This window comes from Ovis aries, chromosome 2, assembly GCF_016772045.2.
Source record: "Ovis aries strain OAR_USU_Benz2616 breed Rambouillet chromosome 2, ARS-UI_Ramb_v3.0, whole genome shotgun sequence".
Taxonomy (NCBI): Eukaryota; Metazoa; Chordata; class Mammalia; order Artiodactyla; family Bovidae; genus Ovis; species Ovis aries.
In genome coordinates, this window is record NC_056055.1 from 211,381,193 (window position 1) to 211,396,759 (window position 15,567).

The following is a 15,567-nucleotide window of genomic DNA, read 5'->3' on the forward strand; positions in this document are numbered from 1 at the left end:
AATCCTTGACATTAACAAAATAAAGAATAAAATACATATTACACAACGTCCTTAAGACAATCTCTAACATAGACTAAAAATGTCCACTTCTGAAAATTTTAGATGTTCAAAAGAAACATAACTGATCCTCTCAGAATTTCAGATTACAGTAAGATGTGTCATGTTTTCAGCTGCGACTTCAGTTCAGTTCAGTCGCTCAGTTGTGTCCTACTCTTTGCAACCACGTGGGCTACAGCAAGCCAGGCCTCCCTGTTCATCACCAGCTCCTAGAGTTTATCCAAACTCATGTCCATTGAGTCAGTGATGCCATCCAACCATCTTATCCTCTGTCGTCCCCTTCTCCTCCTGCCTTCAATCTTTCCCAGCATCAGGGTCTTTTCTAATGAGTCAGTTCTTCACATCAGATGGCCAAAATATTGGAGTTTCAGCTTCAGCATCAGTCCTTCTAATGAATATTTGGGACCAGTTTCCTTTAGGATGGACTGGTTGGGTGTCCTTGCAGTCCAAGGGACTCTCAAGAGTCTTCTCCAACACCACAGTTCAAAAGCATCAATTCTTCGGCTCTCAGCTTTCTTTATAGTCCAATTCTCATATCCGTACATGACCACAGGAAAAACCATAGCTTTGACTAGACAGACCTTTGTTGGCAAAGTAATGTCTCTGCTTTTTAATATGCTGTCTAGGTTGGTGCTAACTTTTCTTCCAAGGATCAAGCATCTTTTAATTTCATGGCTGCAGTCACCATCTGCAGTGATTTTGGAGCCCCCAAAAATAAAGTCTGTCAGTGTTTCCACTATTTCCCCATCTATTTGCCATAGTGATGGGACCAGATGTCATGATCTTAGTTTTCTGAATTAAGCCAACTTTTTCACTTTCCTCTTTCACTTTCATCAAGAGGTTCTTTAGTTCTTTGCTTTCTGCGGTAAGTGTAGTGTCATATGCGTATTGAGGTTATTGATAGTTCTCCCAGCAATCTTATTTCAGCTTGTGCTTCATCCAGTCCAGCATTTCTCATGATGTACTCTACATATAAGTTAAATAAGCAGGGTGACAATATACAGTCTCGATGTACTCCTCTCCCAATTTGGAGACAGTCTGTTGTTCCATGTCCAGTTCTAACTGTTGCTTCTTGGCCTGCATACAGACTTCTCAGGCAGCATGTCAGGTGGTCTGGTATTCCTATCTCTTTCAGAATTTTCCACAGTTTGTTGTGATCCACACAGTCAAAGGCTTTGGCATAGTCAATAAAACAGAAGTACATGTTTTTCTGGAACTCTTGCTTTTTCAGTGATCCGGTAGATGTTGGTAATTTGATATCTGGTTCTTCTGACTTTTGTAAATCCAGCTTGAACAACTGGAATCTCATGGTTCACGTATTGTTGAGCCTGGCTTGGAGAATTTTGAGTGTTACTTTGCTAGCATGTGAGATGAGTACAATTGTGTGGTAGTTAGAGCATTCTTTAACATTTCCTTTCTTTGGAGCAAAAGCAACACCTATTTGTGGATGTGACTGGTAATGGAAGTAAAGTCTGATGTTGTAAAGAGCAATACTGCATAGGAACCTGTAATGTTAGATCTGTGAATCAAGGCAAATGGAAGTGGTTAAACAGGAGATGGCAAGAGGGAACATCGACCTTTTAGGAATCAGCAAACTAAAATGGGCTAGAATGGGTGAATTTAACTCAAGATGACCATTATATCTACTACCATGGGGAAGGATCCCTTAGAAGAAATGGAGTAACCATTATAGCCAACAAAGAATCTGAAATGCAGTACTTGGAAGCAATCTCAAAAACAAAAGAATGATCTCTGTTCATTTCCAAGGCAATCCATTCAATATCACAGCAATCGAAGTCTATGCCCCGACTAGTAATGCTGAAGAAGCTAAAGTTGAAGACCTACAAGATCTTCTAGAACTAACACCCAGAAAAGATGTCCTTTTCATTATAGGGGACTGCAATACAAAACTAGAAAGTCAAGAAATACCTGGAGTAACAGGCAAATTTGGCCTTGTGAAGATCTGTGTTAACTCTCAGTGAAGTATAATGAATAGTACTTTGTCAATTTATGCATAATCTGTATTCATCTTTAATCTTCTGAATGACTAAATCCTACTTAAAATTTTATATGTATAATGGTTGGAAGGAAAAATTAACAACAAAAAATTAGAAAGTAAGAAAGGGAATAAGAATGTAGAACAAGTAAGCAATGAAGGATTAAAATATAGTCTAATCTCTTCATCACAAAAAGAATGTTTCATGTTGCTCATTGTCCTCAGCAGTAAATAAGGGTTATCATGCTTCTAGAAACAGTCGAGAAGACAGACACTCGATAATTGGGACTTACTGGCTGAGTCTAGAGCAGATGGTAGCCCAGAACCTACACAGCCAAAGAAGTTTGTATGAAGCCAGAAAATAAATAAGTAATATGCCTCTAGCTTTGTCTATGGAAAGAAAGCAACAATAACAACCAGAAAAACTGGCCATCAACATAGGTAATCACAGAGTAATCATACTATCCTATAATTCAACATAAATAGCCTCGTTGGGCTGGGACTCTTACTGCATATCACCATTGCTCTCTCTTTAAGTAGAAATATAAAAGTAGAGAACTCAGAACAATGTATGACTGAGAGAAAATAAAAACATCTAGGTGAAGAACTAGTGGGAAATCTTTTTATTTGAGTTCTTGATGTGCCAGGCCTATTCTATATTTGAGTTCCTCACAACAACCTGTGAGATGGGTATTACTATCATTTCCATTTTTTTTGGTTGAGGAATTGAAACTCAATGAGTTTGAGTAAAATTCCAAAGATGAAGTAACTAGATGGTAGCAGTGCTGGAGTTTACGCCCACATGTCTCTGCTTTAAAGTCCATGTGACTTTGTCTAATTTACACTATAAAAGATAGTAATATTCTAGATAGATAGAAAGATATGATAGAAAGGTGGATGGAATGATGGTGGTATTTAATAAATACTTGTAGAATGAATATATATAATTTCATAATTAGCTATAATTATATATATATATATATAATCACACACATTGTAACTCTTATAATTTTTATAGGTCTGATTTTTTGACTGTCTTCCTTTATCTTTTGTATATGTTTGACATGTTTACCATTAGTCTTCCCTGAACTTTACCTGAACCCTGAGTATATTTGCCCCTGTTCCAAAAGCCAGGCTATAACGATGAGGCTCCCTCAGGAGATCTGCTGATTAGGCCTCCAGTGGGAAAAGGCCATCCTTCATGTGGGAAGCTGCCATCTCTACACTGATGACAGCCTTTGCTTAGAGAAAGATTTTTAAATTCACTGGACCATTTGAAACCCCTGAGCAACCCTATATTTGTGTTTTCCTGAGTAAAGTGTTAAATTATAATAATATTAGAAAATACACTTATTTTCTAGTTTTTAAGTTTTAACAATATTATTTTCCCCAGAATGGAATATAACGTGTCATGAACTTGGTTCCCACACAGCCTATTTGATTATTCTAAAATAGCTTTCTTATAATCTGTGAAATTCCTTTGTAAAAAAAAAAAAAAGATCAGTTCTCCTAAGATTGGGCTAAATTATTTTACTAGTTTTGATTAAATGCCTACAAATATAAAACCAGCTTATTCAACCATGAAACTCAAACACATTTAAATTAATGTTCTTTGAAACAGCAAACCCAATAAAATGTCCTGCTACTTTCCATCTTAATATTGTTTTGCTAAAAGTAAACTATCACTGATAAAACATGTGGTACTAGCTGATATAGTGCATTTTACTAAAGTTGGCCCTGTCTAAACTGATTGGAGAAGGCAATGGCACCCCACTCCAGTACTCTTGCCTGGAAAATCCCATGGACAGAGGAGCCTGGTAGGCTGCAGTCCATGGGGTCGCTAAGAGTTGGGCACGACTGAGTGACTTCACTTTCACTTTTCACTTTCATGCATTGGAGAAGGAAATGACAGCCCACTCCAGTGTTCTTGCCTGGAGAATCCCAGGGATGGGGGAGCCTGGTGGGCTGCCGTCTCTGGGGTCGCACAGAGTCAGACACGACTCTGCAAAATGGGAAAATTTAGACAAACTTCTCTCAAAGTTCTTTTAGCTCTAACATTGTGTGATACTATGAATTAAGTTGTATAAGTTAAAACATCCTTATAAAGATGAATTGTGTCTTTGCTATTTGATACTGTAATTATTCCATACTTGTTTTTGATAGTAAAGAAAAAGGATCCTTCATCATTGAAATTAAAATGAGTGCAAAGTAGACTAATTTCCTTGTGGTAGATTTTTTTTATAAATATGATGAAAAAATTCTGTAGAATTTTGTCTCTAATTTAGAAGCAACTTAGCAGCAGCAAACTGATTGGAGACAAGTTATGATTCAATTTTCCCTTTATTTATCTCTGTTTAGAATATTTTGAAAGCCTGCATAGTGCCTAAAGATGTCATTTGACCTACACCTCATGTAAATACATTCTTTATTAAGTCCACCTGTGTTCTCATTAGCCAAGAACGTGTAAACTAATTCTCCATGGTGTCAGAATTATTGTAAATATACTCTCAAGCAAAATGACTGGTATAATTATGTAGCTCACTTGTTATTTGTTCACATAAATTAGCAGATATTTGTATTATTTTTATTGGACTGTCTTCCCAATTTAAACAAATTTTATTTCTTAACTACTCTCAGATCCTGGAAATGTCTTCAGAAAGTACAGAAGAATTTTGGAACCCCATTTAAGAAATACTTTTCTAGAATGCTTCAAAATCTTAAGAATACAATAAATTATATAAATGGGGGGGTTAAGTTAGTAAATATAGTAACAGGCACAGATTACTTCTGAATTTGTGTAAATATTATGAACAAGCTTTTCATGTTGATTTCTCATCGTTTCAAAAAATTGTGTTAAAGGTCCAATCTGGATAAAGTTCACTGAGAGAAGCTTTGAGAACTGCAACAATGCCAGAGAGAAAATCTTTGACTTGGGAAACTACAAAGTAGTGGAGATAAGGCTTGTGTACGAGCACAGTTTCACACAAGATATATTTCCTTAGTGCTGTCGGGAAATACTAATGTGCATAGCGCCAACAGGGAGATGCAGGAATGATCCAGAAGATGCATTGGTTTTATATATATCCCATTTTCTGGAGTGTTTGTTCCGCGTCTCCACTGCATTCAGTTCTCCATAAAACACTTGGATGCTAGAAGTGCTAAAATTACTCTATTGATTTTTAAATGTCTGAATTTCATTGAAAGTTAATATATGTAAGTGGCAATTCACAAAAAGTAAACTGATTCTTTTTGTTATATTATTAAACAGTATGGACAACAAAGAAGTGTCTCCAAGTGGATTTACCTTTCTGTGGCCCATTTTGCAGTATTCTTTCCATTGATAATGTCACTCTGGGAGATTAGCCTTTCAACCCAGCAGCTTGGCTTCATGGAAACACACAGCCCTTCTTCCTCCCCTGTCCTCCCCACCAAATAGCATAGCAGTTACAGTGCTTTGATGATTACAATGCTTAATCCTTACGATGCTTTAATGATTGTTATTGTCACATATTTACCTGCAAAGCTAAAATGGAACTAAAATGCTAATAAAATAATACTGTCTCTTAGAAATAAAATATTCATCTTCTTGAGGTAAATTATCTATTGCAATTTCTAACATAGTCTTCAAGATGTGTAGGTAGGTAGATAAATGATTAGATAGATAGATATTGGTTAATCACTTGTTACATAGTCTCCAAATATAATCAGGAATAGCCATAGTGTACATTAGATGCATGAGTAGACAAGCAGATCTGCGAGTGTATTTCCTTGGTTCATACCTTTAAAGGAGTTCATATATTTCCTTTAGTAATTCACACATGACTGCTAAAGAATTTTTTGGTTATTTTCCCATTATTCCTTCTGTTGTTCTGTTTAAGAGGAAGAACATCATAATAGAAAACCTGGGTTCTAATATGTTTTGCCTCCATCAGCTGTGTGAACTTGAGCAAATCTCATCAATATACCCAGCCTTTGTCTCCTCATCTGCAAAGTGGGAAAATTTAGACAAACTTCTCTCAAAGTTCTTTTAGCTCTAAAATTGTGTGATACTATGAATTAAATTGTATGAGTTAAAACATCCTTATAAAGATGAATTGCATCTTTGCTATTTGATACTGTAATTATTCCATACTTGGTTTTGATAGTAAAGAAAAAGGATCCTTCATCATTGAAATGAAAAATGAGTGCAAAGTAGACTAATTTCCTGGTGGTAGATGTTTTTTTATAAATATGATGAAAAAATTCTGTAGAATTTTATCTCTAATTTAGAAAATATTTTTAATCTCAGAAGACTTCTTTCCTTTGTAGTTGATGACATATGGATCATCATTGCCTGGATTTTTTCTGACAAGGTTATATAGAGTTAGCATTGACACGGCTCAGCAGATGCTGTGACAGACCAGAAACTGGTGATCAGGCATCTCACAGACCGATCTGTTTAATGATGAACCTCCCTCTCAGTCTAGCTTTTTAAAATGAAACTATTGCACTGCCTATAGGGCTTTTCTGGTCACTCAGCAGTAAAGAATTCACCTGCTCACACAGGAGATGTGGGTTTGATCCCTGGGTTGGGAAGATCCCCTAGAGAATTAAATGGAAACCCACTCTGGTATTCTTGCCTGGAAAATTCCATAGACAGAGGAGCCTGGTGGGCTGCAGTCCATGGAATCACAAAGAGTTGGACGTGACTTAGTGACTAACAACAACAACAATTACACTAAGTTGAATATATATCATATGGCCTCAAAGGTCTTTAAACCATCTACTATTGAGAAAAGGAGCAGCTCTTTAGAAAGGGACTATCTGATACATCATTTCCATGTATTCCACTCAAATTTTATCTTCCCAGGTTTTTCTTAATCTCTCTTGTTCATACTGAAACCAGATAGTGTTATTTAATCACAAATTCACATTTTGAAGCATCTTCCTGTGATTTTAAATCATGGTATTTGTTCAGATTAGCATAGAAGTGTGTTTTACTGGGTACAAAATAATACATTATTTCTGTTTATATAAAGTTTTTTTATTATTATTATTGTTTAAACTGCCATACAAGTTGTTCTCCTTAGTTCTGTGTGCATTTCGCTTAGCTCCCAGAATGCCAGCTCCTTTTATTTTCTTTCTCTGTCTCTCTTTTTCTTTTTTGGTAATGTGTTTGTGTGTGTGTTTATCTGCAACTTATCCTATTGCACTTTTTAGGGAGAAAGACAGTGAAATACAATTCTAATTGACTGTATTGTTTGATTAATTTTCCTCTTTGCCACCTGTTTTCGATGGCTCATTTTATTTTCTTTTGTTACAATTTATTACAGAGGAGGTGTCTGCAAGGATAGTTCAAGTAGTCACGGCGGAAGCTGTAGCAGTCCTGAAAGGTGAACAAGAGAAAGAAGCTCAGCCTAAAGATCAACCTCCTGCTCTGCCTTTAGGTAAATGAGAAAGTCTCAGGTCAGGGGCAGTGTCTGCTGCACCTCAATCACAGGATCAAGTCTTCACATTCAAAGATAGGCCATATCTCGTACTCCATCTCTACTTGTGACATTCCTCAAATGCCTCTGTTGGGATGCACTGGGACCTATTTTCACTTTTCTCAACAGGCTCATTGTGGTATTTCAGTAGTCTTTAGGACAGTCAACTTCTAATTACACTTTGCCCCTAAATTGCCCTTCATTTTTCTTTTCCAGACCACTAGAAATAGTTATTAAAAAAATTAAGCCAATGCACTTTGACGTCATGGCCCCACTCAGGAAAATGTTCTAATGCTTTAATTAGAGATGATTGTTTCCCTTTATGGGTTTTGGTTAATGATTATCTATACTACAGTCTCTGGGGTCTCCCTGAAAAGGCTACCAAAACCTATAGCCAGAGATTGTTAGAATCATCAGTGGCTAGTACCTTATATGGGATACAATGATTGAATCCCATATGAGATACTAGTCTTCACTTTGTTCATTTAAGGGCAATACATTAGCCCTCTCCCTCCATTGCAAGTCAAATGCCCTACAGGACCAAACAGGTAATATAATGGCGCTCACCAAGGAAAACACTCAGCCAAAGGCTTGGTGCCCCTACTCTCAATGGATAGATAGATGCTAGATGTGGTTGTATATACATGCAGAGACACATAAAAGGAAATTCTCTTGCAATTCAACATATGCTTATTTCACAGGTATGTATAACTAACCCAGAGAAAGATGTGGTTTTTAAAGCCTAAAAATAGTATATAACTGTTGTTCCTTCAGTCTTATGCATCTTTAATATTTGATTTTCTGATAAGCACTGCATTGTCTATTAAAAATTAAATCATAAAAATTTCTCCTCTCTCAATAATGATTAAAAATAATCTCATTATATTCAATACAATGTTCTCTGATGATCAAGGATTATTTTCACCCAGAACAGAGAGGGAAAAACTTATCTAAAACATTAGCTTTCTTTCTGTGGTTTACTTCTGTTCTTTGAAATGAAAGGAAACATTACTTAAAAAAATTTTTTTTTAATTTTTATACAGTTGGAAAGTTATTTTCCATTTACAGCTATTACAAAATCCTGGCTATATTCCCCATGTTGTACAATACATCCTTGAGTCTATCTTACACCCAATAGTTTATAGCTCCCATTCTCTACCCTTGTGTTGCCCCTCTTCCTTCCCTACTGGTAGCCACTAGTTTGTTCTGTCTGTGAATCTGCTCCTTTTTTGTTATAGATACTAGTTTTCTGTAGTTTTTAGATTCCACATATAAATGATGTACACCATGTGTCTTTCTCTGTTTGACTTACTTCACTTAATATAATGTCCTGTTAGTGGCAAAATTTCATTATTTTTTAAAAGAAAAATCTCACTTAAAAAAAAATAAAACTTTAAAATATCCCTTAGAAGCCCACAGGCTTGTTTAAAATAAATTTTACCACTGGCCTTGACTGATAAATATTTCCTTTGAAAATCCCTTACCTTCGTGTGAGTGGTCATAAAGAAGGTAAGTGTCTTCAAGAGGAAAACGGAGTTAATGTGAATGAATTTCATCATCTAGAACATTTCTCTTTGGTTTTCTTTCGTGTAGTGCCAAGGCCAGAATATTTCTCAGCTCCCACTAGTACATGTTTCTATCTGAAGGTTGCCTCAGGCTGTGACAGCTTCATTTTTCTTTTCTGAGAATACATACAGAAGATGGATTTGACATTATACTCAGTGAACAAAATGTTGTTTAAAAAATACATCTCCTAAAATAGCTGTGATTAGTTTCCAGATCAAGATAAACAATAGTTTCCCGCTCTAACATATTTTTAATCAGTCAATTCAAATCCAAACTAAAATGCTTACCTGGCTGGGTTTGAATGTAGTAAATTAGGATCAGAATTAAACATTTTATTAATTGAAAGAGCAGATAAAATTAATGAGATTAATGATAGAATTTTAGAAGTTATCTCTAATCCATTTTTATGGAGTGATTTTTTTTAAAATATTAAATGCTCTTCTTTTTTTAGGTTTTCAAAAATTTATGAATCAGGTAATGGGGCTGAAATAAAATAAGTCAAATGCAACTTACTATTGACTCTTTCCTTGAATTTCATAGAGTCCTTTTTACAGATGGCACAACTCCTACATGTCCACTGGGCTAGTAGGATTAATTGTTGTATCTCATTTTTCCATTGTTTGATCTTTAGCAGCTGAAGAGACAGCTAATCTGCCTCCTTCTCCACCCCCATCACCAGCCTCAGAACAGACTGTCCCAGTGGAAGAAGGTAAGGCCTGTTGGACTCTTTGAGGTTTGTCTTCTTTTAAGGGTAAATAATCCTCAAACCATAAGTGCTGGACTTTGGTATTGGTTAGTATGTGACCCAGCTTTGGAGCTGTCTGTTTCAAATAATCAAGAAGAAATGAAGACTTTAATTAAATATATTATCATTTCTGTACATAAAATCAAAAGTAGATGAATACGGTAAATAAAACAGGAAAAATCTGCTGGATAAAGGAAAAGATAACTTTGTGTTTAAGCGGCTAGCTAGAATAACTACAGAGAACTAGTTTATTTCATGTAGAATATTTTAAAGAGTAAATACAATTTAATTTTATAAGTGACTGAATAAAAATAAATATATTGATGAAATCAGTAGATTTGTTTTGGAAGGGTTGGCAGGAACTGTCTCTATTTTGCTCACTATTGTATTGCCAAGGGCTTCCCCAAGGCCAGACCTGTAGCAAACTCTCAATAAATATTAATGAATAAATGAAGAAGTCAGTGAACAAATTTGATATTGAGAGTACTGAACTGGAAACTGAGATCATGGCTTCTTTCCTGCTGAGACCTTTTATTGTCCATGAATCTATTTATGCATTCAGTCAACATGGAATGCCATGTCAGCTTTTCAGTTTGCAATGAAGAAGCAGACAGATGCCTCTGAAGAATATCCATTTAGAATCTGAGATGAAAGACAGTATTTAAAAGCTAAACATTATTGGTTCTCTGACTTAGACCAGTTAAATTTTGTCTATTGTTTGAGAGTTACAGGAGAATAAGAAAGCTTTTAAAATTTGTTGAAAGCTTGCTTATGTCAATATAATTTACTTTTCATATACTAAAATCAGAATATTAATACTTTTCCATTTTTGTCATTTATTTGTTGACTTATTTTTCCTTTTGTTGTGCCTTTTGGAGCTCATTTTATTGTCTTAAAAATTAAATAAGGTCAAAAAAGAATCACTGTCTTTTTATAAAAATCTGTAATTAGGTTTGCTTATTTTTTAAATTACTAGGTTATTCTAAATTACTGAACTTTAAACTATCAATAAATATAATTTATTTTTGTCATAGATTTATAAACTTAAAACTTTTTTAGTAAGATTTTTTTCTTAAATTGAGGCCTTTTTTCCTAAGTTTACTGCCTGAAATAATTAGTCAAAGGAATAAAAGAAAATTTGAGGACTGTAAGCATTGCATATAATCAGTGTCATTATAACCACTGATGATTAGTTAATTCCCTGAAAATGTGATTTGATCTTTTAATTCATAGATTTGAAAGATCCTTTCTGGCCTTGATTTTATCTGTTCATATCTATGGAGCACCTACAAGTTTCCTTGCACTCTACTAAGTATACACTAGTAAGCAAAACAGACATGATCCTTCCTTGTAAGAAGCACAAAGTCTGGTGGAGAATGGAAATCCAGTAAGTAAGTTCAGCACTAGGAAGGAAAAGAACAGGGAGCTTTAAGGTAAAAGAAGAGTAATCTTACTTTATTGGAGGGTGAAGGGAGCTGACCTCAGAAGCCTGAGGAAGTGTTGGCCAAGGAAAGATGGAGGAAAGGGGCAATTTAGGCAGAGGAACGAGGATGTGCAAGGGCTCTCAGGTGGGGAAGTGCATCAAGTGTTCTAGGAATTAAAGGAGTCCCAGGGCTAATGTGTGAGAGATGGGTGGAGGAGAGGAGTCTGGGAGTGAGCAGCAGCTGGCTTGGTTCAGGCTCCTGGATTTTACTCTGAATGTAGTGGAAAGCCTTCCATGACAGCTCGCTTCCCACAGGTCACTGAAAATGTTTCTGAACCCCTACTTAAAGCCTTTCCCGTGTCAGGAAATCCTCTTAACCAAGAGAGGGGTATGACGTTGACTCCCAAGTCACCTAGAGGTCAAGTAATTCATTCTTCTTACTGCTATATGTGAGCTTGAGTTAAAAGGGCAACAAGGTCTTCCCAGACATCTGAGACTCACCCAGTCTTTTCTGGAGGGTGTACCATAGATATAATGAAAGTATACATTAAAAATAGAATCACTTTCATATCTTGGTAACTTAGGTATCATATTCCAAAGTAACTGTTCCTTCACATTTCGGGATTGTTTTCCTCAAGGTCGTTTCAGTATATTTGGGGAAAATGGCAACTTACTTCCTACTGAAAGTAATTTGAAGATATTTTTAACATTTTCAAACTGAACATGTATTTTTATTTAATTTTTTTCAAAAGAAAGCCTCAACCTATACAAAATCCTAATGATTTACTTTAAAAAAGATAATCATATTTTTAGTTATATAGATAAAATATGTAATTTCAAACTCCATTGACTTAAAAGATTAGGTAATATTTTTACCTTAATTTTATGAAAGGCATGTGATCTAGGCAATCAAACTAGTTCCTCTCTTTTATTTTAAACCACTCTTAAAGTATTTATAACAACTTATTTGTTTTGTTTTATCAGAAAAAAATTAGTGAAAATCCGCAAGACAAGAATAACTTTTCAAATATTCAAATCAATTGCTTTGTAAAGACAAAGCCAAAATTTTTAATATATTGCTCATAGCACATTGACTGGAAAGAAAGCAGGTGGATTTTTCCATCTAGGAGATTTTTCACCCTCCTCAAAACACCCTTAAAGCAACTTCAATCTAAAAGCACAGTGAATGTCACAGTTCAGTCCTTTTATGTAAATGTTCTTAGATTAAATTGAGTATTTTATTGATTTTGAAGATAGGCTTTTTATTAATTAGCAAACATTCTAAAAGCTGTTCTTTCCAAAAGGGGAAGCATGGATGCTTCTACTAAAAATAATTTAAGATATTAATTACTGTCATGTATGAATATTCATGTATTATAATTGGTATAATATTCATAAGACTATGTACTTATTCTGGGGAACAAAGAGATTTTGATGAAAAAAATGAAGTAAGTAGCAGACTTAGAAAGGAAACCCAGGTACAGTGAACCAGACTGAACTAGTTATTATATTTTCAATTAAGCTCCCCTTTCTTTTTGGCCTAACCATAATAGTTATCACTTGAACTGAACTGTTAGAATTTGGAAGCCCATGCAAGAGCAATGGAAAAATCTGAAAACAGAACCAGGAGTCCTTGCACCCTCTTAGGTTTCCTCCCGAATCCTAGGCTGATGATTTCCTGTGTCAGCGATGTGGCGCACTGTGACTGTTAACCTGGAGCAGTTTCCCTCCATATCATTCTAGGGCAGCAGACAGTTGGCAAACTGAGAAGTCCTCAGTCCAAAGCTTGTAGACTGGAAAGGGCTTAGAGAAGTTGGGACACTACACAGAGGAGTCAGCTGCTCTAGGCCACGGGGTAGAAGCTGTGATGCCAGGACAGGCAAGATCACCAAGTCAGAGTCACTAATACCCCAAGATGTTCAATCTCTCATAAACGTGACTACTCATTGTACCCAAGGGGGCTGACAGATCAAGACTGAATTTTGTGTGGCAAACTTTACCCAATATAAATTTTCAAATGCTTCTTTTAAAGAAAATTTTGTATGAAGGCAAATTAGGGGAAATGTGGTTCTCCACTGAAACCAGGTAAGCTTCATTTTTAAAAAGATTATCATTATGCAAAGGAACTATGAAAAAGTCCAGGGTTCACAAGACTCCCCTTCCCTTTAAAACAGTACATTATGAAATGAAACAGACTATTTTGTGACATAACCAAGTGTCCGAAAGCAAGTGTACTTAAAGTAAAAGGAGACATTCAATCCTGGCCTTAAAGAGCAAAACTGTTATGAATTCATTTTTCATAAATCTCCTAAGTCTAGCTTTGATGTATCAAATCAAAGTAAAGAGTAAAGGTACATGAAACTTGTCTGATAGACTAAAGATAGAGGTATTAACATCTATGGAATCAAGAATGATTCTTGGTGCTTTCTCAAATACCTTCCCATTTAATCAACCCACACAGAATACTCACACAGATAATACTCACTTCCACTGTTGCCCAGGATGTCACAGCTAATAAGTGGCTTATCCAGAATTTAAATTCAGATTTGCTATGCTCAATTGCTTTGGTTATGTCTAACTCTTTGCAGTCCCGTGGACTGTAGCTCACCTGGGTCCTCTGTCCATGGGATTCTCCAGGCAAAAATACTGGAGTGGGTTGCCATGCCCTCCTCCAGGGAATCTTCCTGATCCAGAGATTGAATCTGTGTCTTCTGCACTGCAGGCAGGGTCTTTACTCACTGAGCCACCTGGGAAACCGAAGTTCTAGAAATACAGCCTCGCTGCATCGCTAAAGCTCTATGTTATCTAGCTAGGCTCTTACTGTGGGACAATGAGAGTGACGTCATCTTCTAATGAGAGTATTTTGGTTACAAGGCACTGGACTGATTTCCTTTTGTTTTTTCAAACAACTCCCAAGTAAATAATTCATTCATTTATAATATATTCATTTATAATTATATATATATAATTCATTCACTTATATAATTTATTTATTACGTGTCACACCTCCATTTGGGTATGAACTGACAGCACCCGCCATACACGATCCTATAGCAAATGAGGATCTCTTCTCTTCTAGCATTATCACTGGAAGCCCATGCGCTGGTACACTCTCTGGACTTAGCCAGCCAACAATGTCCTCTAAGCATCACTTTCACTGGCACATCTCTGGGACATGTAATGTAGATGGACTTCAGGCTCATAGGTTCTAAACAGAGATTTGGAGTACCCCAGAGGGGACTGGGCTTTGCCAGACATTCTTTTTGAAGTTGCCTGGCTAGGAGCCAGACAAATACTACAGAGAAGCTACTTTTCCACTGAAACACTTAAAGTTTTTGTTGTTCCCTGATTAGCCGAAGTTTTCAGAATAGAAAGTACTGTTTTTTTGAAATGTTCTGGATCTGAAGCAAGACTCTGGGTTGTTTTCACATTTTGGCACTTTCAAGAAACAACAACAAGAAAGAGGAAGCCAAAATCTTCAAAAGGCTAAACTATCCGAGGAGAATTGCCTTTAAACTATCATCTCTCAGGTTTAAATTCTTTAGTTTTGAATTGTACTCTGCTGTCCTCCCTAGAAAATGTTGAAAAGCAGAGAGGCAAATATACCATTTTCACTTATTGATTATCCATGTAATCTGTTTGAATGTATTGGAAGTTTCAGAAAAACTTGTGTCCCTGGGGAGTCTACAGCCTCAGGAGTCCCTAGAGAAGATATGAATGGCTGGGACTTGTGACAAGCCCAAGACTTATGATTCAGCCGTGTTGTAGGCCAGATCTCAGCCAGTCGTCTGCTCAGCTGAGAAATCGTGCTGAGTTGAATTAAGAATATCAAATATAATTTTAGGTTTCTTCTATCCTATGATATAATAAGCATTGTGGCTGGGAAGTTTCTGAGCACCCATCTAGAAACAACTTCCATGGAACAATCAGTAAATAATGTGTTCAAAAGATTAAAAACATTCTCTCTTCAAAATATTATTTTAGTGTCCTAATGATTTCAGGTTTATTTCCAGTTGTCAGCACTCAGTTGACTGAAAATAAGTTATTGTGCTAAAAATACAGTGTATTTTCAAATTATTGCTGTAATTCTGTCCACTTAAATTTTGATACAAATAAAAATTATACAGATAGCTACTGCATTTTGATCTTATTGAAAAATACAAAAATTTTAAATTATTTCTCTATATAAGTAAAAAAATAGTGGTTAACAAATTTAGTAATCAGCCATGTAGGCCTGAGATACATACAGTGTCTCAGCCAGATACTGTTCTTTGTGATCATTCTTTAGGTTCATTGAAATGCTAAGCAAACTGAT

General features: G+C 35.8%; 1 protein-coding gene across 50 annotated transcripts in view; it reads left to right on the forward strand.

Annotated features, from left to right (window-relative positions):
- MAP2 (microtubule associated protein 2) overlaps positions 1 to 15,567 on the forward strand; it is a 300,076-nt gene that overhangs the window by 240,451 nt on the left and 44,058 nt on the right. For 39 of the 50 annotated variants that reach the window (XM_060410370.1, XM_060410374.1, XM_042244123.1 and 36 more), the window contains 2 exons: positions 7,366 to 7,479; positions 9,716 to 9,793. In XM_060410370.1, coding sequence (XP_060266353.1) covers positions 7,366 to 7,479; positions 9,716 to 9,793 — 192 coding nt within the window. The remainder of the gene's footprint in view (positions 1 to 7,365; positions 7,480 to 9,715; positions 9,794 to 15,567) is intronic. The other 11 variants (XM_042244133.1, XM_042244173.1, XM_042244172.1 and 8 more) reach the window with 1 other exon arrangement.